The sequence below is a fragment of the Nycticebus coucang genome, chromosome 8 (assembly GCF_027406575.1).
Source record: "Nycticebus coucang isolate mNycCou1 chromosome 8, mNycCou1.pri, whole genome shotgun sequence".
NCBI classification, from domain to species: domain Eukaryota; kingdom Metazoa; phylum Chordata; class Mammalia; order Primates; family Lorisidae; genus Nycticebus; species Nycticebus coucang.
Window position 1 is genome coordinate 54,270,303 of NC_069787.1, and position 25,670 is coordinate 54,295,972.

Sequence of the window (25,670 nt, forward strand, 5' to 3'; positions counted from 1 at the left end):
GGAGAGAAATGGAGTGGGAAAGGAGGGGAGAGGTGAGGTTTGATAGGAGAGGGTAAAAGGTGGGACCACACCTATGGAGCATATGACAAGGGTACAAGTCAAATCTGTCAAGTGTAGGACATAGATGTTTTGGTACAAAATCAAGTAAATGAGGTGAAAGCTATGTTGATTGGTTTGATCTAACCACGTAAGATTGTATAAAAACAAATCAGCACATTGTACCACACATATGCATGAATGTATTTATGATCTATGTGTATTTGACTTAAAAAAAAAAAAAAAAAAGACTTGTTGGTTTAGCCCAGTGAATTAACTGACCATAGTCTAGCCAGTAAAGGAAGACACTTACCCCCAAGGAGAACTATTTCTGCTGACCAAGAACTTCCAGAAACTACATTTAAAATTTCCTAGTCCCAGGAATTTCCGGATGTCTGAATAACAGTGTGAAGATTTCCCAGATGAAAGATGTATTCTGTTCAGGAATTATAAACATGAAATAAATGCTTGAAAATTTCCTTCCCACGCTCCTTCTAAGAATGTCTGTCTGTGGACACCTCTTCAGAAACTTCCTGAAGCAGAGTTAAGAGCTTAGGACTTGGTGTCCAAGAGAATTGGGACCATATCCAGGTTTCTCCACTTCCTACTTGTGTGATTTGGGACACTAGATTTACCCTTTCATTTTTCTCAATTGTGAAGTAGGACATAGCAATATTAACTGCCTTATATGGTAGCTGTGAGAGTTAAGGTGGGCCGTGCATAAAAAGCGCTTCCCACAATACATGGTCACTATTGGCAGTAGAATAGTACCTGAAAAGCAGTTCTAACTTGCTCTATCACCTAACAGTTCTAACTTGCTCTATCACCCTGGCTAGAGTGCAGGGGCATCATCATAGCTCACAGAAACCTCAGACTACCGGGTTCCAGTGATCCTCCTGGCTCAGGCCAAGTAGCTCAGACTACAGGTGCACACCACTGCCCCCAGAAAATCTTTCTAGTTTAGAAAAGATGGGGTCTTGCTCTGGCTCAGGTTGGTCTCAACTCCTAAGTTTAAGCAATCCTTCTGCCCCACCTCACTGAGTTGCTAGGATTATAGACGTGAGCCACCATGCCTGATCTTACATTTCAACTTTATTCTACTGGTTAGAAAAGAGCTTTGGAAAAGTTTTAATTCATGGTTAAAAAAGAGAACTAATTATCATAATATTTGTTAAAATTTACCGAACCCTTATTTTATACCAGGCGATGTTATAGCACTTTTCATATACTAATTCATTTAATCTTCACCCTATGAAATAGAGTCTATTATTATTCCCCACATTACAGAGGGAAAATTGAGAAACAGAGAAAGGTGAAACAGTTGAGGCAAGGTTCGAACTAAGGAAGGATGGCTTCAGAACCCATGCTTGTTAACCAGTAAGTCTGTGGCGCTCCATGTGAGTGTGGTCATTGTGCTGGCACTGAGAAGGGGCCACGTGGAGACAAGGCTGCGCAATTTCTTGAAAAAAGTTCAGAAGAGAGATGATTAAAAAACATGCTTAGGGGCTTTTAGGGTGGGTGTAGCAGGATGGCACAATTTCAAAGGTCTGGATGTAGGCAGAAATGAAACTTGGTGTTTGACAGCATCCTGGTGGGGAGAGGAGGGAAGATGAGAAAAAAGAAGAATTAGGAAGAATTAGTTTTTACTTGTTCAGCTCTCGTTAGCTGAATTAAATTCTTCTTCTATAAAGAAGCCAATCTGGGGTAGCAGAAACGGAGATAAGAAATTCAGTTGTGGACAAGAGGGCTGAAGATCTTGAAATCATTCACAGAGAAAATGTAAAAATGTTTTTTAAGCCAGATAAGTGTGAAAAATTCCAGGGAGGAAGCACTATTAGGAGTTTTCTATTTATAAAATCAACCAAGAAAACCCAAAGAAGGGGAGGAAAATATTTGTAAATGACTAATCTGATAAGGGTCTTTTATGTAGGGTACATGAAGAACTGCTGTAACAACAATAAAAAGCTCAATTTTTTTAAATGGGGAAAAGAATCTGGACAGCAGCTTCTCCAGGGAATAGACACAAGTGGCCAATAAACACATGAAAAGGTGTTCCACACCATTAGCCACTAGGGAAATGCAAATCTGCACCTGGGTACCTGCTGGGATGGCTATACTAAAAAGGACAGATAACAACAAGTGCTGGAAAAGATGGAGAGAACCTGAAACCCTCATAAACTGCTGATGGGAATGCAAAATTGTGGTGCAGTCACTTTGGAAACCAGATTAGCAGTTCCTCAAAATGTTAATTACAATGGTGCCAAATGACCTGGCAGTTCTGCTGTTAGATATCTATCTAAGAGAAATGAAAACTGCAAACACATGTCCATGTGGAAACTTGTACACAGGTGCTCATAGCAACAATGTTCATAACAGTCAAACAGTGACAATAACCCAAATGGCCATAAACTGATGAATGAATAAATATAGTTGAGTCACACAATGGAATATTATTCAGCAACAAAAAGTATGCACACTATAACATGAACAAATTTTGGAAACATTATGTTAAGTGAAAGACGCCAGACCTAAAAGGCCACATATTATGATGGCATTTACATGAAATGTTCAGAATAGGCAAATCTGTAGAGACAGAAAGCACATTAGTGGTTGCCCAAGGCTGGAGACTCGAAGTGGGGAGGGACGGGAAAATGGGCTAATGGCTATAGGGTTTGTTTAGGGATGATAAAAATATTCTAAGATTAGATTGTGGTAAGATTTGCGCAACTTTGGGAATATACAAAAAAACTATTGTATACTTATTTAAATGAATTATATGGAATGAATTATATGGTATGTGAATTATATCTCAATAATGCTATTTACAAAAATCAATCGGGTGCAATAAAGTTAAATACAATGGTCTACATCTATAACTAAATTATGGTGTTTAGACTTAGAAATTCAGCTGACACATCAAGGGAAAATTTATTTTGTCTTGTTCTCCCTTTGGCTCTTATCATGTACTACTGTTTTTAGCAATGGATTCACTTAGTTCCTCCCTATATTTTTTACAAATGAATTCTTTAAAGACTTGTGAGTAATATACATGACTATAGAAAAAGCTTCAATTCTTGTAAGTTACTGGCAACCAGAAAGAAATGAGTGAAAAGAATTTTAAACTGGCAGTTTCAAATATTTACAAAGTCTGTCCTTTAATTCCCATCATGTTTGAAGATGGCGTTCTCAAGGACTTATTGAGTCACGATTGCATAATGGACCCACGCATTAGGTTACTGGTAACTGGAAAAAACTCAACTCACATTAATTCTAAACCTATAATCTTAAGAGTTTACAAACAAAGGTTGTATTTTAATTCTGGTGGGTTTAGAAATTTTCTTCCAATGCCTTGTCCTTTCAAGAATAACTGCACCTATCACTCCCCCCACACCAGCTGATTTTCCATCATCAGATCTTAGAATAATTTCATTCTTTCTAAACCCCAAAAGCAGCCCTAGTTGCAAACTGCAATTCATTAGGAGAGTTCCATGGCGTTTGCCGGGCCTCATGCCACATGCTTTTACCGGAATGGGTTTCATACATGTCCGTGGGGCAATGGTCTGCATTCACTTAAGATGCCTACCATGTGGTTGGGAATTTTTATTTGAGATTTGGAAAAGGGCAGTGTGAGGCTCAGACAAGGACCTCTCTTCTCTAATTCAAGGCTGTGGGTGGCAGGGATGGGAAGCACGAGAGCTGTTTCTGTAGGAATCCTGGGAGGGTAGAGTCTTTGAGCTTTATTTGGTGGACACAAGGAGCCTCTTGAAACTTTTAAACAGAAATGTGGAATAATCTGTTAGCAAAATGTATTTTTAGGGTGTAGGATCTATACCACAAGTTCAAATAATAGAGATGGTGAGTGCTCCGTGTGCCTCACACCATCTTTCTGTTTGTGCTGTCAGGAGGCCCTTTATTATCCACGTTTATAGGTGAGAAGACCACATTTTACATAGGTTAAGAAATTGACCCAAAGCTACACAGCTTACAGGCTGCAAAGAATTCCCATCAGTCCAACTTAAAGATTTGTTCTACGCATCCTTCCTAACCCAGAGGGCAAGGTGCTGACCTGGAGCCTGTTCCTTCAGTGAGGGATGAAGATAAAGGCTTGAAGTAGATGGAAGCAGGGAGTTGGCTAGAGAGGGGCTGGATGCAGGAGGTGGGGCAGGGGAGGGATGGGCGGCACTGGGTGGCCAACTGAAGGGCCTTGAGATCATTCTGTCTCCTAAAGCTACTGTGCGAGCCATAGGAACACTCCAGGGACTTTCTTCCCAGTAGAGTCAAATATGAGTGCTGCACGGAAGGCCCAAATGGCTGGGAGAGATGATACAAGCTGGGAGGGAGGTGAGACTTCCTCCTGCTGAGGTCCTGTGACAACCACCACGTTGCACAAAGTATTTTAGTAACATCCAGGTACGTGATAAGCACGTAGCAAATGCCGCCTCCTGTTATTCTTATTACTCCTGTCACTGTCATACTTTCCAGGCCCGGGCAGGTTTGCTTTCCATTCGCTGCTCTTCCAAACTTTCAGAATTACTAGAGCCTTCATTTCAAAGAAAATTTTGGAAATCTGGGGAAGGTGCTTTAGCTATTTCCTTTTTCTGAGTCCCAATGGTTTGAGTTATCTAGACGGGTTCAAACAAGAAGGGAATAAACAGGCCAAGTGAGGCAATGAGAAGGCCTGGGGTAGTGTCCATAAAACCAGGGCAAGGGCAAGAGCGTGCACATCAGAGCACAGTGGACAGTTGGGAGTAGTGGCTACCCAGACAGCACCCAGAGAACACATGTGGCTTTGCTGCCAACTGGCTGTGGGACCTCGGGCTTTATCTTCCTCTTCAGTAAAATGAGACTAAAATTAAACTCACAAGGACCTTTGGAGGCCAAATTAGATTTGGAATGGTGCCTGGGATATAAGAAGCATGTGCACATGGAAACTAGCAAAGTAAGCTGTTCTGAATGTGAGCTCTGGAACTGCTTGGTAACGCTGTAGACAGGGATGTTCTTGACAAGGCGCCTGTAGCTGCGGAGGCTAAGCTGCCTGTGTGAAAGCAGGATGTTTATTCTTACTTCCTAAGTAGTGGTGGTTGTCGAGATAATTATTTATTCCACCTACATTTAATGACCGCCAGGGCATAAAAGTGAACAGACACACCAAATTCCTATCTTTACAAAACTTCTCAGACAGGACAGTGCAGGTGATGGGAAAGGGCTCTGATGAAAATAAAATAAGGTGACATGATAGGAAGAAGCTGGGGGAGTAGTTAGTTTCAGTGGCTGAGAAAGTTCTTCCTGATGAAGTGATGATCAATGGAGACCCAAACAATAGAAAGAACTTCAAGGAGGGGGTTAAGGTGGGTGAAGGGAGGCCCTGAGTTTGGAGCCCTGAACTGATAGAAGTGGTGTACTTATGAAAGAGGAAGAGACACCAGAGCTTGCCCTCTCTCTATCATGTGAGGACACACACCAGGTGGCCATCTCCTCTCAGCAGGAGCCAACACTGCTGACCTTAATCCAGAGCATCCAGCTTTCAGAATGTGAGGAGAACGTCTCTAGTGTGAGCCATCCAGTCTACAGTACTTTGTTGCCCCGGCCCCAGCAGACTAAGACAGAGGGTCTCACAGTGCCTGTAGCAGGTGCTCCTCACCCTTCATAAGATGGGTGATCAAATAAAGAAATTGAGCCTGTGGTTGTGGTTACATAGGGCACAGGTAGAGGGCACTTTCAGAGTATAGTCTTTAATATATCTGAACTGGGTCTGTATTATTAATTAATCCCTCTGTGCCCTGACTGACCTGTCCTGTTCCAGGAGAGGTAAATGCAGGTCAATCTTTGCTGCAGTCTTTTAATCTGCTGCACTCTCTACAGCTCTGCTTTAGACACTTTGATGGCTTCATTTGCTAGTAGGTTGTGCCCATTTTGGTCTTAATGCTCTGTGCCTTGAATTCAACCTTGTATATTTTTAACATTATGGACCAGCTTTCTTCTTTCCTCTGTCCCACCCCCCCTTTTGCATATTCCTGGCATGTTTGGGGGTTGCTGGAACATGTGCCTTCTACCATAGCTGTCTGCACTTAAGTTTCATTATGAAATAAATTCAAGCACGTTCCTTATGCCACAAAGTACAGGTGACCTGAGGGTACATCTCCTCATCTGTATTCACCAGCTATGTAATTTTCTCAAGTTACTTAACCCTCTACACCTCAGTGTTGTTGTAGTCATTGTTGTTGTTTTGAGTCTGTGAAATGAAGCAATGTCTGTACTACAAGTTCACTGTGAGAACTGTGTGATCACGGATATAGCATGTGTGTGTGGCGGCCAATACAAGTGATGGGTATTGTCTGCTCTTCAGAAAATGCCCATCCACCAGGAAGCATGCACTTCTTCATTGTCAGAAATATTGCTTTATCTAATTTATTTGCACATGTATACCAGTTAGACCCAGTTTTCCATCACAAAGAAATCAAGAAAATATGGAAAAGTTGAAATTATATGCCAAATTGGGGGTACTTTTGATGAAAGAAAATAATTACTCTTCAGAATTCAGCCCTTTGTTGTAAAAAGGAGAAAATGTTACATCCAATGTCTATTGTGTCACGAACTAGCTGAGAACGTTTTTAAGTCAAGCGTATTTCTTCCTCTCTTCCCACTGCTTCCTTAACTCTCTGTAGTCTCCCCTCCACCTGCTCTTGCCCGACTGCAGCTGTTACCAAACCCAGGGTTTGATTCAGTAGATCGAGGGTGAGGCTTAGAAGGCATGTTCTTAGAAGGGTCTCCAAATGTTCATGAAACTCCCGAAATTGTGGTGCAAAATATTATGGATCTCATGTTTCTGGGGAGCTACAGATTTTATTAGGTTCTCTTTGGGGTCAAAGAAAAACCCTGGCTCTCCAACTTGACAGCACTATCGATAGTATTCAAGTAGAAGAGAGGAGAGGCGTTCAGTGCAGTGTAGGATGGCAGAGTATTTTTACTTGTATGAAATGGCTCAAATCCCATATTGGTAACATATTATTTAGTGATATTATTTCTAAGTAGTTTCATAGTACTACAATTACCAGAATAAGCTATTATAATATATTATATATTATATTATAATATAATAGCTATTATAATATTTATAATATTATAAATTATAATATTTATAATAATATAAAAGCTATTATAATATAATAAGCTAATAATATAACATATTATTTAGTGATATTATTTCTAAGTAGTTTCATAGTACTACAATTACCAGAATAAGCTATTAACATATTGAAAATAATTAACATGGTAGCGGTTAATATTCACTGAACCTACTATATATCACATCTAATGTGATTCGTACTATGACTGATTTAGATGTATTGTCTCATTTAAACCTCAAAACAATGCTATGAACTAGGTTCTGTTTTTAACCCCATCATACAGATTTTAAAAAATAGGCTTGAATCTATTAGATATTTTGACAAAATCACACAAGGAGTGAGTCATGAAGCTGTGACATAAATCTATATAGTCTGACTTCAAAGACCTCACATGATGTAGTTTTCATTAGATTCTTTCTGGAGGTGTCAGAGTAGTATGTTAAATGTGACATGTAGTGACACTAAAACTAAAAATAATACTAATAAGAACTAAGATAATACCAAAATTATAGGCAGGTGTCTTGTATTACTTCACATTGAGGAAAGGTGCATGTTATGTTTTAGCATATATTGTCTAGTATCCAACGGATGCTAAATAATTGCAATATAGCTCCATCTAATATAATTTTTGCCATCCAGCTTTTCGATAATTTCTTATGGTAAGAAGACTGTCATAACCATCCTTATGACTGTCATCCTGTCATAAGGATGGTTTCCCAGGCTCAGGGTATTCTATAGTATGGACCAGGGTGGTCCATGTTGGCACTGTTGTTGCTACTGGACCTGCAGGTGGCATTAACACAGTATCTGTATTATTCTCATGACAAGAAGAAGGACAGTGTTATTGTTAATAAATGTATTGTTTATAAAATGATAAAGAAAAAAGAAAATGCAGTCTATATCACTATTTACTCTGATATTGGAGGATACACATAGCGTTAGAACATTATAGTACTACAATAGTTTACTGTATAAACTATTATAAATTGCTCGTGAACTTTATGTCCACCTTGTATCCCTGCTAATGATGGAAATGATGTTGCTCTCTCAGCACAGCATACTATTCAGGAAGTATTGTGCTTCATCTATATACACACTGTATCTTTTGTGTTGTATTTATAGTAAAAATAATAAGGTGATGGTGGCACATACAGGCAGCAGAGTATACAATACTGGTATAAATTTATAAGTCACAAATATTGGGACTCTCATCATATGTGTAGTCTATCAGAATATTGTTTTACTAGTGTGCTAAATGAAATGTCTTGTCATTTCAGAGCCTATTTGAGTAAGTACATATGTAGCGCTTCTCTTCAGTGAATACTTGCTATTTAAGTGTTAGTGAGGTTGTGTCAGTATTTTTGCTAAAAGTATAGACATGGCACCCTGGTTCTTTTACTGGAGAAAGTGCTTCCAGTTTCTAAGTAAGCATGATGTGGCTTGGCAGTAACGTTATCATAGATGCTGAAATCTAAATCACAGGACCGCCAATCATACAGAGTGGTACAAGAGATTACTTCCTCTGACAGAGATGATATGGAACCCAGCTGACTCCTGTGCGTCTGGCGATTTGTGATGGTTAGTGACGTAAAACTGGAGAAGTCACCATCCATAGTTCCACTTTTGAGGGGCAGATGCTTCTCTATTTCACCATAAAGCTGCGGTCATAAGGATGGTTTCCCAGGCTCAGGGTATTCTATAGTATGGACCAGGGTGGTCCATGTTGGCACTGTTGTTGCTACTGGACCTGCAGGTGGCATTAACACAGTATCTGTATTATTCTCATGACAAGAAGAAGGACAGTGTTATTGTTAAAAGAGTATGTGTAGTGTAAAAATACTATTGCTACTGCGATTGGTGGTAGGGTGGCATTGGTGCACTGCCTTGGGGACTGGCAATATTGCCAATCTTTCTGCAAAAGTAGTGTGTGGAATAATATGCTGGTCCTGGTCATGCAGGTTGAGGATCCTTTATGAGAAATGCTTGGAGCCAGAAGTGTTTTGCATTTCAGAATTTTCCAGATCTTGCAACATTTGTATTATACTTTCTAACTCAGCCACCCTATGCTGAACATCCAAAATCTGAAATGCTACACTGAGCCTTTCCTTTGAGTATCGGGTCAGTGCTCAAAACGTTTTGAATTTTGAAGCACTTTGGATTTTCAGGTTTGGGATGCTCAGCCTGTACCCACATTGTAACATGCAAGGCAGTTTGTCTGAGTGGAATTGCTTATTCCTGAGTCTCAATGATAATGCATACAATGAAAGGAAAGGGGCGTGGTGAAAGTTGACAGGTGGCAAAGCAAACAGAAAACAGGCTCTGGGGTCCATCAAGCTGGCTCCAACCTCTGGCTTTGCTCATCTCTGCCTACGTGACTTGGTCAAGGAGTGTAAGCCATCTGAACCGTAGACCAATCGTCTGCCCCTTGCGCCTTCTCATGGCTTGTGCCGCACACAGTAAATGCCTCCCTCACTACCCGACAATGATTGCTACAGCTTGAAGATAATGTGATAACATAACTGAATAGCACATTCGAGGACAATGTTGAATCACATATAAATAAAAAGACAGCATGACTGTAATTTAGTTCTCTTCTTAACGCTATGGTTAGTAGGGGCGTATTAAGCCATGGTGGCAATATCTGATTAAAAAGATGCCACTCAAATATTTCTCTCTCTTCACTAGTTTATTGCAAACCATTTGGAGCTAGGATAATTGCAATATGGTGCTTCTTGGTATAGGATCTTATGATAGGATTCTTGGCAGCCTAACATAGTGGGATATAGCAGTAATATGACACCCAGTATTATAGTTTAGGGCCACACAGCCCAGCACAGGCTGAGAAAAGTGTGCTTTGGGTAACCAATGCTGGCAGCAGCAATGTGATTTTATGCTTCACTTTATTACATGTAATTGTGGGAAGAGAAATGATAATATACTGTGCAGAACTGCATTATGTCAGCCTATCCCCTCTGCCTTATGATTCAAGAAGCAGTAATGTTAGCACGCTACAGTGAATTATGCACTTTGTATTTGCAGTTACGGGAATACGAAGACATGAGATTATACTAGGGCACTTACAGTGTTTGAAATAGTGCGAGTTTATCTGATGCTGAAGTAAGATGTGTGCAGTCACCCTTGTACTGGACCAGTTCCAATACCCCTAGCACCGACACTATTCTAGTGTGCAAGTCTGTAGTTGCAAGGATATTCCTTATCCTTCATATTTATCAAGGAGTTGACAGTCACATGCGGCCTGCTGCCTGTTTCTACAGTTTGCAGGCTAATGGTGCTGTTTATATTTTTATGTGCTTTGAGCAAAAGTAAAAAGCCTATATTTTTTGACATATGAAGATATATCAAATTCAAATTTCAGTGTCCTCAAATAAAGTTTTGGAACACAGCTGCTGTAAAGCTCTAATGCAATGATTTTCAATCAGTGTGCCGCAGCACACTGGCGTACCATGAGAGGCTCTTTTGTGGTGTGCTGTAAACATTTTTAAAGATCATTAATTAAATACTTTCAAAAGAAGTTCAAAGGACAGGAAGTAAATTCTTCTTTTTTCCTTTTTTTTTTTTATTCTTTTTTTTGATCAGCACAATTTAAGCGTGCCACAGAAGTTTATAGGTTTAAATGTGTTGTGGAATAAAAAAGATTGAGAAACGCTGCTCTAATGGCATAATTAAACAGTTGTAGTAGACAGCATAAGGCCCAAACTACTTACTTGGGCCTTTAACAAAAAACGATCCCAGATTTCTAGTTTAAACCAACTTGCATGTCTATAATGTGCATATGAGCCAGAAGCATCGTATTTTGAACATAGTAAAAATGTGGCCAGGGTACCATAGTACCATATGCTATTTCATATGGCATTATGAAAGGTGTTCAAATGTTGCTGGATTATGATACCCTAAACTGGAAAGTTATGCCATCTTGACTTGCTACCTAGCAGAAAGGACGGGTGTCTTCTGCAGGATGGCTCTATGGGACCAAGTGCATGTTGTTATGGTTGATAACAAAGGATGTGCACTAAGTCCCTGTTTCTTACTGGCCCCTGCACCTTTGGGTAACTTGCTTGTTGAGCCTTAGTTTCCTCATCAGTGAAATGGGAATAAGCGCAGGCACATGCCCTGGTGGTCCCAAGATTTACAATAAATGATGCTTTAAAGTGCTTTGCATGGCATCTGGTAAATAAAAGCTTTCATAAAAGGTATCATAAGGATGGTTTCATTCAGCAAACACTTTGTGGGAGTCACTGAAGTTGGGGAGCTATTCCAAGTGCTGGGCATACAGCAGTCAACACAGAAAAGGCCCTGTTCCTCCAGGTGTGTAGAAGGAACTCTGGCAGTAAACAAGAAAATGCCACAGACTAGTTAGTTCGGGGTGTGAATGACACAGTGGGTGGTGAGAGAGCATTCCTGGGTGTTCAGTGGAAGACTGCTGAGGCCTGGATGGGAAGGAGTCCCTCATTTAACATTTTAAGACATGATTTAAGCTGCTTCAATTGCCTGGGGGTTCCTCCTCATAAAATACTCGCCCAGACCGATTTCTTCAAGGGTTTTCCCTGCACTCTCCTCTAGTATTTTTATAGTTTCATGTCTTAAGTTTAAATCTTTGATCCAGTGACAGTCTATCTTAGTTAATGGTGAAAGGTGTGGGTCCAGCTTCAGTCTTCTACAGGTTGCCAGCCAGTTCACCCAGCACCATTTGTTAAATAGGGAATCTTTTCCCCACTGAATGTTTTTAATTGGCTTGTCAAAGATCAAATAACAGTAAGTAGCTGGATTCATCTCTTGGTTCTCTATTCTGTTCCAGACATCTACTTCTCTGTTTTTGTGCCAGTACCATGCTGTTTTGATCACTATTGATTTATAGTATAGTCTGAGGTCTGGAAGCGTGATTCCTCCTGCTTTGTTTTTATTTCTGAGTAATGTCTTGGCTATTTGAGGTTTTTTCTGATTTCACATAAAACGAAGTATTATTTTTTCAAGATCTTTAAAGTATGACAGTGGAGCTTTAATAGGGATTGCATTAAAATTGTATATTGCTTTGGGTATATGGACATTTTAACAATGTTGATTCTTCCCAGCCATGAGCATGGTCTGTTTTTCCATCAAAAATCATTAATAATTGTTAAAGGATTAGAGTGGGGCTTCTCAACTCTCATGCTATTGGAGTAGTCAAATAATTCTTGGTTGTGTGGGCACGTCCTGATCTTTGTGGGATGTTAGGAGGCTCTCCGGCCTCTATGCACTAGAGCCAAGTACCATGGCCCCTACCCCCAAATTGTGCAACTGCAATGGTCTCCAGACTTTGGCAAATGTCCCCTGGGGGGCAAAGTTGTCTACGGTTTGTAACTACCAGATCCGGGGAAATAAGCCTGCAAAACCTCCCGCAGGATCTTTGTTGCTACAAGCTGGATACATGTGACAAAGACATATTAGAAATACCCCAGCTGATTCCTCAGCATTTAGAGGCATCTTTGCAAAACTCCTAAATTGCAGACACCACAAGTGGCCCTCTAGGGCCTGCTAAATTGTAATGACCTCCAATATCGACAGTAATAAAGCTATACTCTTTCTGCCGATAATTTTAATATTTCGCTAAACCACACAGTGTCCCATAACAATAGTAATGTTACCCTCTTCAGTCCTGTACTGCTCCTAATTTAAATAATAGTTATTGTCCTCATCATACATTTTTCACACATTAAGTAGTAGTTCCTACCAACAGCATTACTATCATGTTTCAATGTGCTACATTCAAATATTGAGTTCTCTTCAATACTGTCAACAAAAGCATAGCAGGTGGTGCTGCCCTGTCTTTAATTTTAGGACAAATAAAAGTATCACATTATCATCTTGTCTGTGACACAGTTTACTATTTTACCCTCAAGAGATATTGCAGTTGTTCTATATTTTATCTAGCATATACATATAAAATCAATTTTATAATTATACATGCATATTCATGATACATTTCTACATCTTAGGAAGACTATTACTACAATGTCACACTATAATTGGCTATAGATGCCTTCTGAATCTGTTACCAATTATGTTGAATGTCACAGTCTGCAGTTTTGGTGTCTAATTGTGTTATACATACTCACTGAATTGTGTCACTTTACAGTCCATCTCAATAATTAGTGGAAAATATACTATTATTATTATTATTATTATTATTTTGAGATAGAGTCTCATTCTGTTGCCCTGGGTATGTGCTGTGGCATCATAACTCTGCAACCTCAAACTCTTTGGCCTGAGCAATTCTCTTCTCTCGGCCTCCCAAGTAGCTGGGAATACAGGTGCCTGCCACCGTGCCCAGCTAGTTTTTCTATTTTTAGTAGACCCTGTCTCACTCTTGTTCAGGCTGGTCTTGAACTCCTGAGCTCAAGTGGGCCACCTGCCTTAGCCTCCCAGAATGCTAGAATTACAGATGCCATTGTGCCCAGCTGTAAACTATACATTTTAATAAAAAGTTCTCTAAGATACCTTTAGATATTGTTGGTAACAATGGTATTAATATTGCCTACAGGTGTCTCCTACTGCAAATTTTAGCAAGACAGCATAACATAGACAACCCTATGGCTCCTGTCCATTGCAGTGTTGATGCCACTCTCATAGGGAACCAGACCACAGGGACACACACAATTGCCCCAGTATGTGCTCTGACTGCTATTGCTTGCTTATTTTTGATATAGTCTGATTCAGACACTCTTTGAAATGAGAATATAGGAGTGAAAACAAACAAACCAAAAAAACCAAACAAAATCCCTGGCTTCTCATTGCTTCTGTTCTCTTGGGGACAAATAATTCCCATGTAACTGTTGTGGCAGACAATGAAGCAGGGGAAAAGGTGCAGGATGTGGAAATTGAGATCAAAACAGGGAGGTCAGGGAGGATGCCAAGAAGAAATGGCCTTTAGCAGGAGAGGGGGTGAGGCACCCAGCTATCGGGAAGATAGAGTGCTCTGGGCAGAGCAAAGGGCAAGTGCAAAGGCCCTGAGATGAGCCTAACACATTCGAGGAGCAGAAAGACCACAGGCTGGAGTGTGAGCAGAGAGGGACTGGGAGGAGAGCAGATGGTTTAGGGCTTTGTTGGTCATGTTAAAGTAAATTCATTTACTATTATATTGTATCTTCCCCAAAGCATTTTAAAATAACAATACTGTCTGTCAGCTTTGCTCTGTTGCCTAGCACTTTATTCAAATACTGTCTTTCTGGTGCTCTGTGGTAGGCTGTTTTATGACAGTGGCAGGAAGGTTACAAGAGCCAGTTGAAAAACTAGGCATGATCTTAATAGCAGTATTTCTGCTCTTAGGTTATTTTATTCTGTAGGGTACCTTACCATTTTCATTTGCCTATATTCGCCAGGACTATCTACATGTTACTAATCACAATTCAATCATTCTTAAGGTTTTTATATATATATGTATATATATATATATGTAAAATACCATTTTCAATACTAACAACAATACTAATACAAATATTGGTATTTTATAATACTAACAATAGTTCCATTCAGCTGCACTGCTCGATAGTTTACATAATGCTGTCTAAAGATTTACATCATGACCTCCACTTTCAGTTGACTTCTCTTTTATCTTTCAAAAATGCAACAGCAGGGCAAGGCGGATGGTCTAAGTTTTAAGGAAAGGGAAGGTTTGGAATATTTGTTAGAGTGAGACAGAAGTTGACTCAGGAAAAAATATGTTTCTGGGATGGCACTAGTCTGCCCAGGTGTGCTCAGGAACCCAGGTAAACATAAGGATACAATTGTGGCTTCCTGATTCTAGGCTGGGTATAAAGAGAAATGAAGGCAGGGAAGTCCTGCTGAGTAGCAGAAAATGGCTTGGGAGGTGGGAGGCCAGGAACAGTAGCAGTGGTCAGAGAGGTCAGCTGGCAGCCTTGCACTGGAGAAGAAGGAGTGGAGGCCAAACATTTCTGAGAGATGACGAGGTTAGTGTGTGGGAGCTGCTGAGACACAGCAGTATTAATGCAAGGTGCTTCACAGACTCAGTACGTACTCAACCGGCTGAGTGCCCACACTTGGGACACAAATTACCTGGCTTCAAATTCCAGCTCTGCCACTTTCTAGCCATGTGCCCTTGGAGACATTTACTTGCCCTCTTGTGCCTCCATTTCTCCATTTGCACAATGGTGAAAGTAATCACATCCATTCCCCAGGTCGCATATGAGGTGGCCACACATTAGGTATTTCAAATGGTGCAAGGCAGAATCAAAGCTCAGTAAACATTAGCTGCCAGGTTTGTCATTGCTGGTGGTGGTTTTATTTTTATTTTATGTCAGCTACTGTTGTAGGAGCAGCAAACAGAGTCCCTGTACTCATGGAACTGTGATACAGTGGGAGAAACTGAAATCAAAATTATTGCACTTATTGCCCCAGGGCTGTGGGGCAAGAGCTGCCCAGCAGGAAGGGATATCCAAGTGCAGCCTGAGCAGTGAGAAGGAGCATCCCCAGGGCACCTCCCAGACACATGGCACAGGAGGAACAAAAGCCCTGAGTGACGCCCATGCCTGGTATTGGAGGGTAAAGGATGGGAGGCAGAGCAATGGAGTCCAAGAGCAGAATCAGAAAGGGAGGCAGAGCAGGGAGCTGAGACCCTGGAGGAACCATGGGTTAGTGGTTTCAAACTTGGTTTCATATTAGCATCACCTGGGGAATTTTAACAACTATACAAAAGCCTGGCCTGCCCCTAGAGCAGTGATTTTTCAAATCGTGTACCATGGCACATCATTGTGCCATGAGAGGCTCTTTGATATACCACAAAAAGTTTAAAGATCATTAATAATTAAGTTACTTTTTTTTTTTTTTAATCCTGAGACACAGTCTCACTCTGTCCCCCAGGGTAGAGTGCCATGGCCTCATCATAGTTCACGGCAACCTCCGACTCCTGGGCTCCAGCAATCCTCTTTCCTCAGCCTCCTGAGTAGCTAAGACTATAGGCATGCACCACCACAACAAGCAATTTTTTTTTTCTATTTTTACTCGAGATGGGGTCTCACTTTTGCTCAGGCTGGTCTAGAAATCCTAAACTCAAGCAATCCACCTGCTTCAGCCTCCTAGAGTTACCATGTGAGGCACCATGCCTAGCAAGATTACTTTCTAAAGAAGTTCAAAGCACAGTGAATTATTTTTTACCTTTTTTTACAATATAAGTATGCCATGTAGGTTTAACTATAGCTTCAAGTGTGCTGCAAGATAAAAAAAAAAAAAAAAGGAGAAGTTGAAAAGCACTGACCTAGAGTCAAACATTTTACCACAGCTCAATTTGCAATTGCCAAGACATGGAAACAACCTAAATGCCCATCAACTCAGGAAAGGATTACCAAACTATGGCATATGCATACCATGGAATACTATTCAGCCATAAAAAAGATGGTGACTTCACCTGGATGGTCACTCCACTTCTTAGAAAGGGGTGGGGTGAAATGGTAAATACTTATATTATACATGGAGAGTGGTAGATCATATGATATTATTTTTGTTAAAAATTACATATGATGTTTGTTATCTGTTACAAATCACCTAGCTTTTGTTATAAACCCCTTAAATCTGTGGTAATTTCACATTTCTCAATATTAAACTTAATTTTCCTCTGACCATCACTTCAAGTGTATAAATGGAGTATCTTTATATTACTTGTGTCTTTACCTGGTTAGGGAGTTTAGAGGTCGGTGCATGCCTATAGTCTTAGCTACTCAGGAGGCTAAGGAAAGAGGATTGCTGGAGCCCAGGAGTTTGAGGTTGCTGTGAACGCTAATGATGCCATGGTGCACTACCCTGGGGGACAGCGTGAGACCGTGTCTCAGGATTAAAAAAAAAAAAAAGTAATTTAATTATTAAAATTTTATCCTTCCACCTTAATAAATTATGACTTCTTATCTGATATTAACACATCAGTATAAGCAGAATACATTTTGATATCTGTATGAGCCACAAATGAATTTATTTACCCAGTGCACAGAAGGGAACAATACCAGTAGTCACAATACTAAAATCCCATGGTTGTTAAAATTTTGACATATTATGGTTATACTGAGAATAGCACTCACAGTAATTTAGAGAAGTATAACAATGTAGGCTTGTTATTCCTATAAATACTGGAATCCTTTTTAGTATAGTGTGATAACATCAGTTTTTTTTAATATAACAAGATAATATGCATCTCCCCCCTTTTTTAGAGACAGTCTCCCTCTGTCAGTCACCCTACTTGAGTACAGTGGAGTGATCATAGCTCACCGTGGCCTTCAACTCCTGGGCTCAAGCAATCTTCCTGCCTCAGCCTCCAAGTTATCTAGGACTATAGCCACCCAGACTGCACCTGGATAATTTTTTTATTTTTTATAGAGACAGGGTCTCACTAGGTTGTCCAGGCTGATCTCAAATTCCTGCCCTCAAGCAATCCTTCTTGAGATGGGATTATAGGCATTCAACCACTGCACACGGACATCCTTTTAAAAAGAGTGTCAGTAGCATTCTCCAGATGACTTTTGGATATCTGTCTTATAAAGTAAGGCATTTTCTACCCTACCTAAGCATGGAGATTATTCCACTGTATTTGGGAACCATGATCCAGTGGAATCTATTTTCTTTGGTTCAAGATTCAGTGTTTTAAAAATGTTTGCAGGTCTGTGTAGTTTCACATCTTGTAATATTTGAGATCTAATTTCATCTCTTGTTTATAGGGAAAGCCAGAAGCCAAATTTGTAGTCACTGTTCTTTTCCTCCTTCAAGTCTTCTCAGAATGAATTCCTAGGATTTATGACTTTATTTCTACATCCAAATGTTCAACACTTGACTATTATGAGAGCTTGTGTTGTCATCCAAATTATTTTTTCTATTGAAGTTTAGTTCAACAAAATTCAAGGTTCTATGTAATAAACTGTTCCCTTGTAGATGATATTTTGATTTACTTCTATAAATATTTTTATAACTGTAAGTGGAGCATCTAAACAATTGCTAAATATTTGTCTAGAATGTGCTTTGGAACAAAGGCTCTGCCAACAACCATCCTTTACTGGTTTCTGGAACGAGCAACGTTTTCCCTGTGATTTTTTGTTGTTGTTGTTGTTGTTTGTATTCTCAGCAATAAAGTGATAATGAAATCCAAACAAATAGGTTATGATTTTAATATACTTTATTTAAAAAGTACACAGTTTTAAATTGGTTTCAATGGATTTCAAGCAGAAGGGATGCTGCCTACCTCTGCAGTCCCATTTCTGATGAAGGGTGATTATCATGTGGCAAACTCACATTTGCATGACTGGCAAAGTAAAAAGATAACTTTTTTGTCAACATATTTTTAAGAGTTTATATCACGTACAGTTTAAAATCATGAGATGCTGATGGCTGGATTATATTTCATGTTTCTTATGTTGCACCATATTTTGGTTCACAGTTTATCCATGATTTAGCATGCCAAGAGAACATCTCAGTGTCACCTTGAGAAGAGCATCAGAAGTAGAGAGAGCAAAATCAGGGCTGTCTTGGCCTGGAGATTAGGTGCAGCCCCACACTCCCTCGCGTTCTCCTGTGGGAGGAAAGCAGGGGTAGGTTAGCATGGAAATAAGCTCCAGGGCGCCTAAATATTTCCAAGCTCTGTTGACTCCCCAGACCTCTCCCTCTCCTTCAATATAAGGACTAAATCTTCTGGAACCTCAGTGATGTGGGGATATGGATTTATCTAAATGTCATAAAGTTAGAGATGAGAAGCTCTAATGTCAGTTGCCAACACATGAAAGATTCTAATTGTTCTTTGCATGCTACTATGTACAACAGGCAAGAAGTAAAGAACTATTAGTGGGGAAGTTTACTGTGACCATATTATAAAAGCAAAATGTAGACCTTCTCATTTTTCCCTGCCAAAATGGAAGTAAATATCGCAGAAGGTTTTATATGTCTTTTTTTTTTTTTTATTTAGGTAGAGGGAGGCCCTGTTTTACCAAATGAAATCATATTATTTACTCCTTTCTTCAGAATGCCTCTTTGCTTCTTATTTACTAACTGATGGAAATTTCCTCTATTCCATTATTTTAGCCCTATTTTATTCACCTATTTTATTATTAATGAGCATTCATTTTATTATTTATTCTTCACTACTACAAAGAGTGGTGAATGTAGGTCCTTACCAGCTGGTGATAACTTGCCCTTGCCTATGAGAAAAATGCCCAGGAGTGGGGCTACAAAGCTAAAGGGTACTTTTGCCTTTGATAGATATTTTATCATTATCTGCACTTCCTGATCACCCAGACAATTGTAACCTTCATGCCCTTGGTTTATTTTCACATGTGGTTGCCTGACTTATCAATTTAAAGAGCTCTTTACCATTTGATTTGTAAATACCTTTTCAAGTTCCATAAATTGGCTATTGACTTTGTTTTGGTTACACTTTTCCATAAAAAATTATAATTTTTATGTAGGTAAATGGAGCTGTTTTGCTTTCATAGCTTTCTGGTCTTCAATAAAAAGTTTCTCCAATCTGTAGAATTTCTTATAGGACTATTTTTATTTACCATGTAAGCCTAATCTATATTATCCACTTTGAATTAAACCTTTCTCATATATAAATTTTTTTATTCTGTTCCACTAACCTTATCTCACTAATTATAGCAACTTAAAGAAAAACTTTGTATGTTTATGTTATATCCAGTTTCTTATTAACTCCATTATTTTTACTATAATGATTTCGTTGTCTTAGTATGCAGTTCTTACTTATAACTGAAGTAATTTTAGTGTTTTGGGATGCTTATTTAGATTTACATTTTTAAATAGAGTTTTTATTAGAGATCAATTAATTTTATCAAAGTCCTTTTAGCATATATTTTTATGTTACCATTGAACTATCCTTTGAATATTGAAGCAAACATTCCTCATAAATTCAAGTTCTTATTGCTACTATAATGAGTTTAACATCTTTTCTAGGACTTGGATAGTTTAAATGACATTAAAATTAACTACTATTTAAAGATGAGATTAACACTCACTTGGCTCTGGTGGCATTTTCAAAAACAGACATCTGCCCAATATTTCCATAGTATTATTCTAGGCAAGGTTTCCATTATGGGGGTTGGAAATGGAGTTAATTTTTAAATTTATATTATTTTTCTAGATTTAGACATTTTTGTTGCCCATAGCATTGTAGGAGGTATTTTCTTATGAATCACCTAGATCTTTGACAAGTTCACCTTTTTCAATAGTAAGTGTAATTTTTCCCCTGACCATCACATTCAGTATAAACAAAATGTCTATACTTGTGACCTTACATGGTTAGGGGGTTTAGAGACTTAACATTCCACTTTCATTTTGCATAATTTTTCTATATGCTATACTTCAGAAAAAAGCTGTGAGTCTTTTTCTAATATCGATATTGCCACTTTTGCTTTAAGTGAATTTCTTATGAACAAAAGGTTATTAAAAATAAGCAGGAAAAAAATAATTTTGACTTCAAACTAGTAAACCAATTGGGCCCAAGTTACATTGTGTGTGCTAAAATTACAGTATATATATAATAATGAAGACAGTAAAAGAAAATATACGGGTTTTAAGAAAATAAATGGATATGACAGGGAAAAAACTATTAAGCATAAAGTAAATAATCTTTTTTAGCTAAGAGGGATTATTTTCTTTTTTTTTTTTTTTTTTCTGGAGTTTGGCCAGGGCTGGGTTTGAACCCGCCACACTCAGTATATGATATGGGGCCTGCACCCTACTCGCTGAGCCACAGGTGCTGCCCAAACCTGGCTATTTTTATCCCTTTTATTTTATTTTTTTTTGCAGTTTTTGGCTGGGGCTGGGTTTGAACCTGCCACCTCCGGCATATGGGGCCAGCGCCCTATCCCTTTGAGCCACAGGCGCTGCCCCAAGAGGGATTATTTTCTCATGAGTAAAATTTCCGGCTGTGCCTCCTTTGACCATTGTGAAAATCTCATTGTGAATCTCAAGGGAAAAGGAGAACAGGAATAGTTCTCAGACTCACCTCAGGATGGAAGCCGTGACAGGATTCCGGACGCCTTCTGATCTTCTGGGCCTTTAAACGTTCACACTTAAGGGATTCATTATGTTGACTGTAGTTAAGGCATGTTTCCAAGAATTACTTTTTCTACTCCGCATTTTGGAGGTCAAAACTTGGCATGAAACTCTCTTAACAACTACTCTGTCTCCAACAGTGGAAAGGATGTGATTTTCTTCTAATATTTCTCCCCCAGGTTTCCTTACTCTTGATCCCTTTTACCAGATTCAGCAGCAGAGGCTGGACCTACACACAAAAGGATATACCTGATTTCGATGGGCGCCATGGTGATCGGGGCCACAGACTCACAGAGGCAGCTGCTGTCCACCACCACCATGAACAAGTTGCTACTTGGGATCTGCTGGATGACAAAGGATCTGTTGGAAAAAGAGGCAAAAAGACAGCAAGGGGTCATTTGCCATCCCTGAATTGAACAGCCCTGGGGAAGACATTTCTCTCAGGTGTTAACAACTATCATAATATAAGCAAAGCAAATCAAAAGTCTTAGAAATGGCTTTATATACTAAATTTGCCTCCCTCCACAATGTTCTTCACTTACCCATACCAAGATTTACTAAGAAAACACTGAGTATGGCTGTTGTATAAAGTTCATACAACTTACTTTGGGAAGATTAAGATTACCTGTGCATACAAAACAGGAGAATCAGAGTGGGATAAATCACATCAGTTTCCAGTGTTTAAAAGATTAGGCTTTTCTAAGCCTAATTTCCTATCCTACAGCCTAAAAATTACCAAAAGTTGTATTGGAAGTACCTCTAGGCAGAGTTTTCCCTCCTCTTCCCCTCAAGGATAGACTAAAACTACATCATACTTATGGCAATAGAGGTAGAAAACTCCCTACCCCCTTTTGTGGCACTATGCACAATGTCTGCCTGGAACAGAGAAGCAATGCTGTGAATGAAATTAACATTCATCAATTAGAAGGTCCTACCCCTCAAAGTTTAAGTTCTGGACAGAACTAGTAGCTCTGTCCTTCTGGTCCATTAAGACAGGTAGACCCGCTAAAGTCAAGTTGGATAGTGATTCCTTCTTCCACTGCCCAAATCACTGAAGTGACAAAGTAATTCCACCATAAAAATACTACTAATTCTTTGAAGGAATGAATTAGAGATCAAAATCTTACATTCTTCCAGAGCCCAAAGAATAGCTAAATATTTAGCCACTGTCTTAGAACCCCTGTCATATAACTTTTTATGGAGTTCATATCTATTCACGTTAATAGACATTAACTCCACAAGTAGAATTTAACCTAACAAAATTGTCAATGGTCAAGTTCTTTGTTTTCTCAATAAATTTGTTCTATCCTCTACAGTGTATTACCAATGGTGAACTGAAACCGTGCAATGAAGAAAAACCTTTTGCTTTGTGGGAAATTTTAAAGAAGGGAAAAGAACCCCCCCTTTTTATTCACCTGCTGCAATCTCATATGTTGAATTACTCAAAACTGCCTTTGAGATGACACAATTAGCTTTCTTCCTACAAATGCCCATCCATCTACTTCAGTTATGTTCATTCTCTTCATTCACAGGAAATAGTGCATGTCACTGCTCAAAGATGGTTGCTCAATGTCTATACCACCATCCATACTGTGGGACACCTACTCTGCCCTTTCCACCTTTCTTCAGGACTACATCTGGTTGGAGAAAAATATTCAATCTTACTAACTGCTTTTCTAAAATGAAAAACAAAAAAATCTCTGCTTTAGCCTTCCGCTTTAACACTAGATCTCTTCTTGCCTATGGAAGGACATTGCTTCAGCAGTTGGCCTCTTCTCAATAAATTATGCCATTAATAACAACATAAAAAATCCTACCTGAGATAGCTCTCAGCAGAGAACAAATCTTTTCTAACATGGAGGCAGATTAACAAAGTCCCAAAGAAAAGTGCAAAACCAAGATTACACAACTCCCTGAGTGGAACCTTGGTAAGTCAACCATGCAAGGGAGTATAACAAATTGCTCAACATACAGAGATGGTCAACATAAGGAACTCAGCTCCCGTCCTGGTATGTACATGTGGTGCATGTCTAGTCTATGAAAATTTGGTCAACTTGAGGTGGTCAATATAGGAAGGTGGCCAACTATGGAGGTTCTACTGTCGTTAACTAGGAAAATAAGATGAATAATAAGGGAGAAAAATAGATGAATAATAAGGGAGAAAGAGATGAAAATGTGAAATAGAAGGTTAGAAGATCCAAAGAAGAAAAAACAACTTTGGGGTTGAAAAAAAATATTCTATTCTTTTTATTGAAAGGGCTCATTCAAGCTTTAGTGAAATGTCACTTCATCAAAGATAGAGCCCAATCCTAAAATCTTCTCTAGGAAGCAAATTACTTAAAAAGGAATGAGAATGAAACCAACTTTTTAATAGGAGGACTGAAGCTGAAGAAAGAGAACAATATACTTAAAGTTTTGAAGGAACAGAATAAAGGAATTAGAAGGTATGTTAGTGTCCAGAGAAAAATAGATTCTGCGTAACTATGGATATTTATAGAAAATTATGTTTTAAAATTTAGGAATAACTACTGAAAAAATACAAAAATGAAAACCTGGTCAGTCTACGATAGCATGATAAATTAAATACACACACAGACTGCAAGTCTAAGCCTAAAATTATTACCAATCACAATAAATGTGATTTTGTTAGATTAAAAAGCAGAGATTTTTCAATTGGGTTTACAAAAATATTAACATTATGCTGTTTGCCACAGGCACTCCTAAAACAGAATGACATGGGCGGAGGAAAAAGAACACCAGAAAAATGCTAAAAATAAAATAGCTTAACAAGTTCAAAATTTATACAAGTATTCAAAGTGAAAAGTCTTTAAAATATAATTCATAAAATAGAGGATTATACTATTTTCCAATATAACTAACACAGTATGACATGATTCTTCATGTACATAATAATTAATAGTGCACACACTAATAGAAGTACCAAAAGGATTGCTGAAAGAATGCTCTATTTAAAATGTGAAGCAAAAACTCTTTAGATTTAAATGATAAAGAAAGTAAGTTATTTCAGATACAGATAACTGCAACGCATATCAAAGAGGCAAGAGCATCAATTACATGTTCTTCTCTTATAGTATAGACATATGCAGTGGAAATAAAAAGCAAAAAGAGAAAAACACATCTCATCAATCCTTGAGCATTTCAGAATAGCCCAGACTCACATTTGTGCCATTATCACCCTAGACACTTTTATTAGAAAAGATGAAGGTTGTAAATATGATAATTGACATAAGTTTTTGTATCAAAAGCTGGAAAAATAAAAACCCAGACCTGCACGTGTACCCCTGTCCGTAGCCTTCCCTCTTGTCCACTGGACAGAGTGTTGATGCCCCTCTACACTGCCCTGCTGTCCGGCTTCTGCAGGGACATGACTGATGGCAGAGAAGGGACAGGTGGTCAGTGCAGAAATGGTTTCCCCCATTGTGAGCTTCTCCCTGCAGTTGACACGGTTGCTGTCACATCTGCCATCTTGGGAAAAGCAAAACTCATTCTTTCTTGACCTCCCCTCCAGCTACTGCTATTTATCCACCCTTCTTTATAGTCCAACTCCTAAAAAGAATTATCTATCTCCCTCTCTGCCCTTCCTTGTACCTCTCCTTCCTCCACAAATATACTCTAACAAGGCTGTAGTCCTCACCATTCCACCTCAGTCTGTTCATGACAAGGGCACCAGTGACCTCAGTGCCTTTCTTCTGCCTCCCCTGCTCCTCCTTCCTCCTTACTTGCTCACCGTCTGCCCTTCACAATATCCTGTGGTTTCCAGGGCAACAATGCTGCATCTGACTGTCCAAGGTTATCAGTTATCTCCAGTATCTGGGGCTGTGCCCAGGACAGAGCAGACTCTCCATAAATGTTTGTTGAAGCAATGACAGAATTTATAATGATAACAGCAGAAGAAGAAAATGCAAAAAAAAACAAAAACAAAAACCAAAAAACTGTGAAGATAATTAACAGACTCGAATCTAGTTTTAAAAAATATTAATATGAATCAAGTTTTAGTACTCCCGATTAAGAAAGAAGTTACAAAATAATATTAAAACTCAAAAGATACAGGGGCATTTAAAACACTTTCAGGGACTATTATGTACTTGTATGTATGATGCTGCAAAAAGTTTGAAAATTTCAAGAAAAAACATCTTTGGGGATAAAGTATAAATTATCTACAGTTGGCCAAGATATAAAAATCATGAGCAGACCAATGGCCACAAACAAAACTGAAATGATTATTGAGAATCTACCCCCAGGTGAATACTACCAAATCACCCAAAGAACAGATATTGCTGTGTTCATAGAAAACCCACATCGACCCACTGACCAACTATTAGAACTAATAAAAGAACTCGGTAAGCTGACTAGTTACATAATCAGCATATAAAACCACAGCCTGACACTGGCAATAACCAATGAAAAATACTTATGAATAAAGAACAATTG

The 25,670-nt window shown here is 38.9% G+C and overlaps 1 protein-coding gene across 2 annotated transcripts in view; it reads right to left on the minus strand.

Annotated features, from left to right (window-relative positions):
• Positions 1-18,312: 18,312 nt before the first annotated feature.
• The window catches only part of CACNA2D3 (calcium voltage-gated channel auxiliary subunit alpha2delta 3), a 913,362-nt gene continuing 906,004 nt past the window's right edge, over positions 18,313-25,670 (minus strand). For both annotated transcript variants that reach the window (XM_053599985.1, XM_053599984.1), the window contains 3 exons: positions 21,463-21,578; positions 21,169-21,248; positions 18,313-18,723 (listed from right to left, as the gene is read on the minus strand). In XM_053599985.1, the coding sequence (XP_053455960.1) occupies positions 18,631-18,723; positions 21,169-21,248; positions 21,463-21,578 (289 nt within the window). In that variant the 3' untranslated portion in view covers positions 18,313-18,630. The remainder of the gene's footprint in view (positions 18,724-21,168; positions 21,249-21,462; positions 21,579-25,670) is intronic.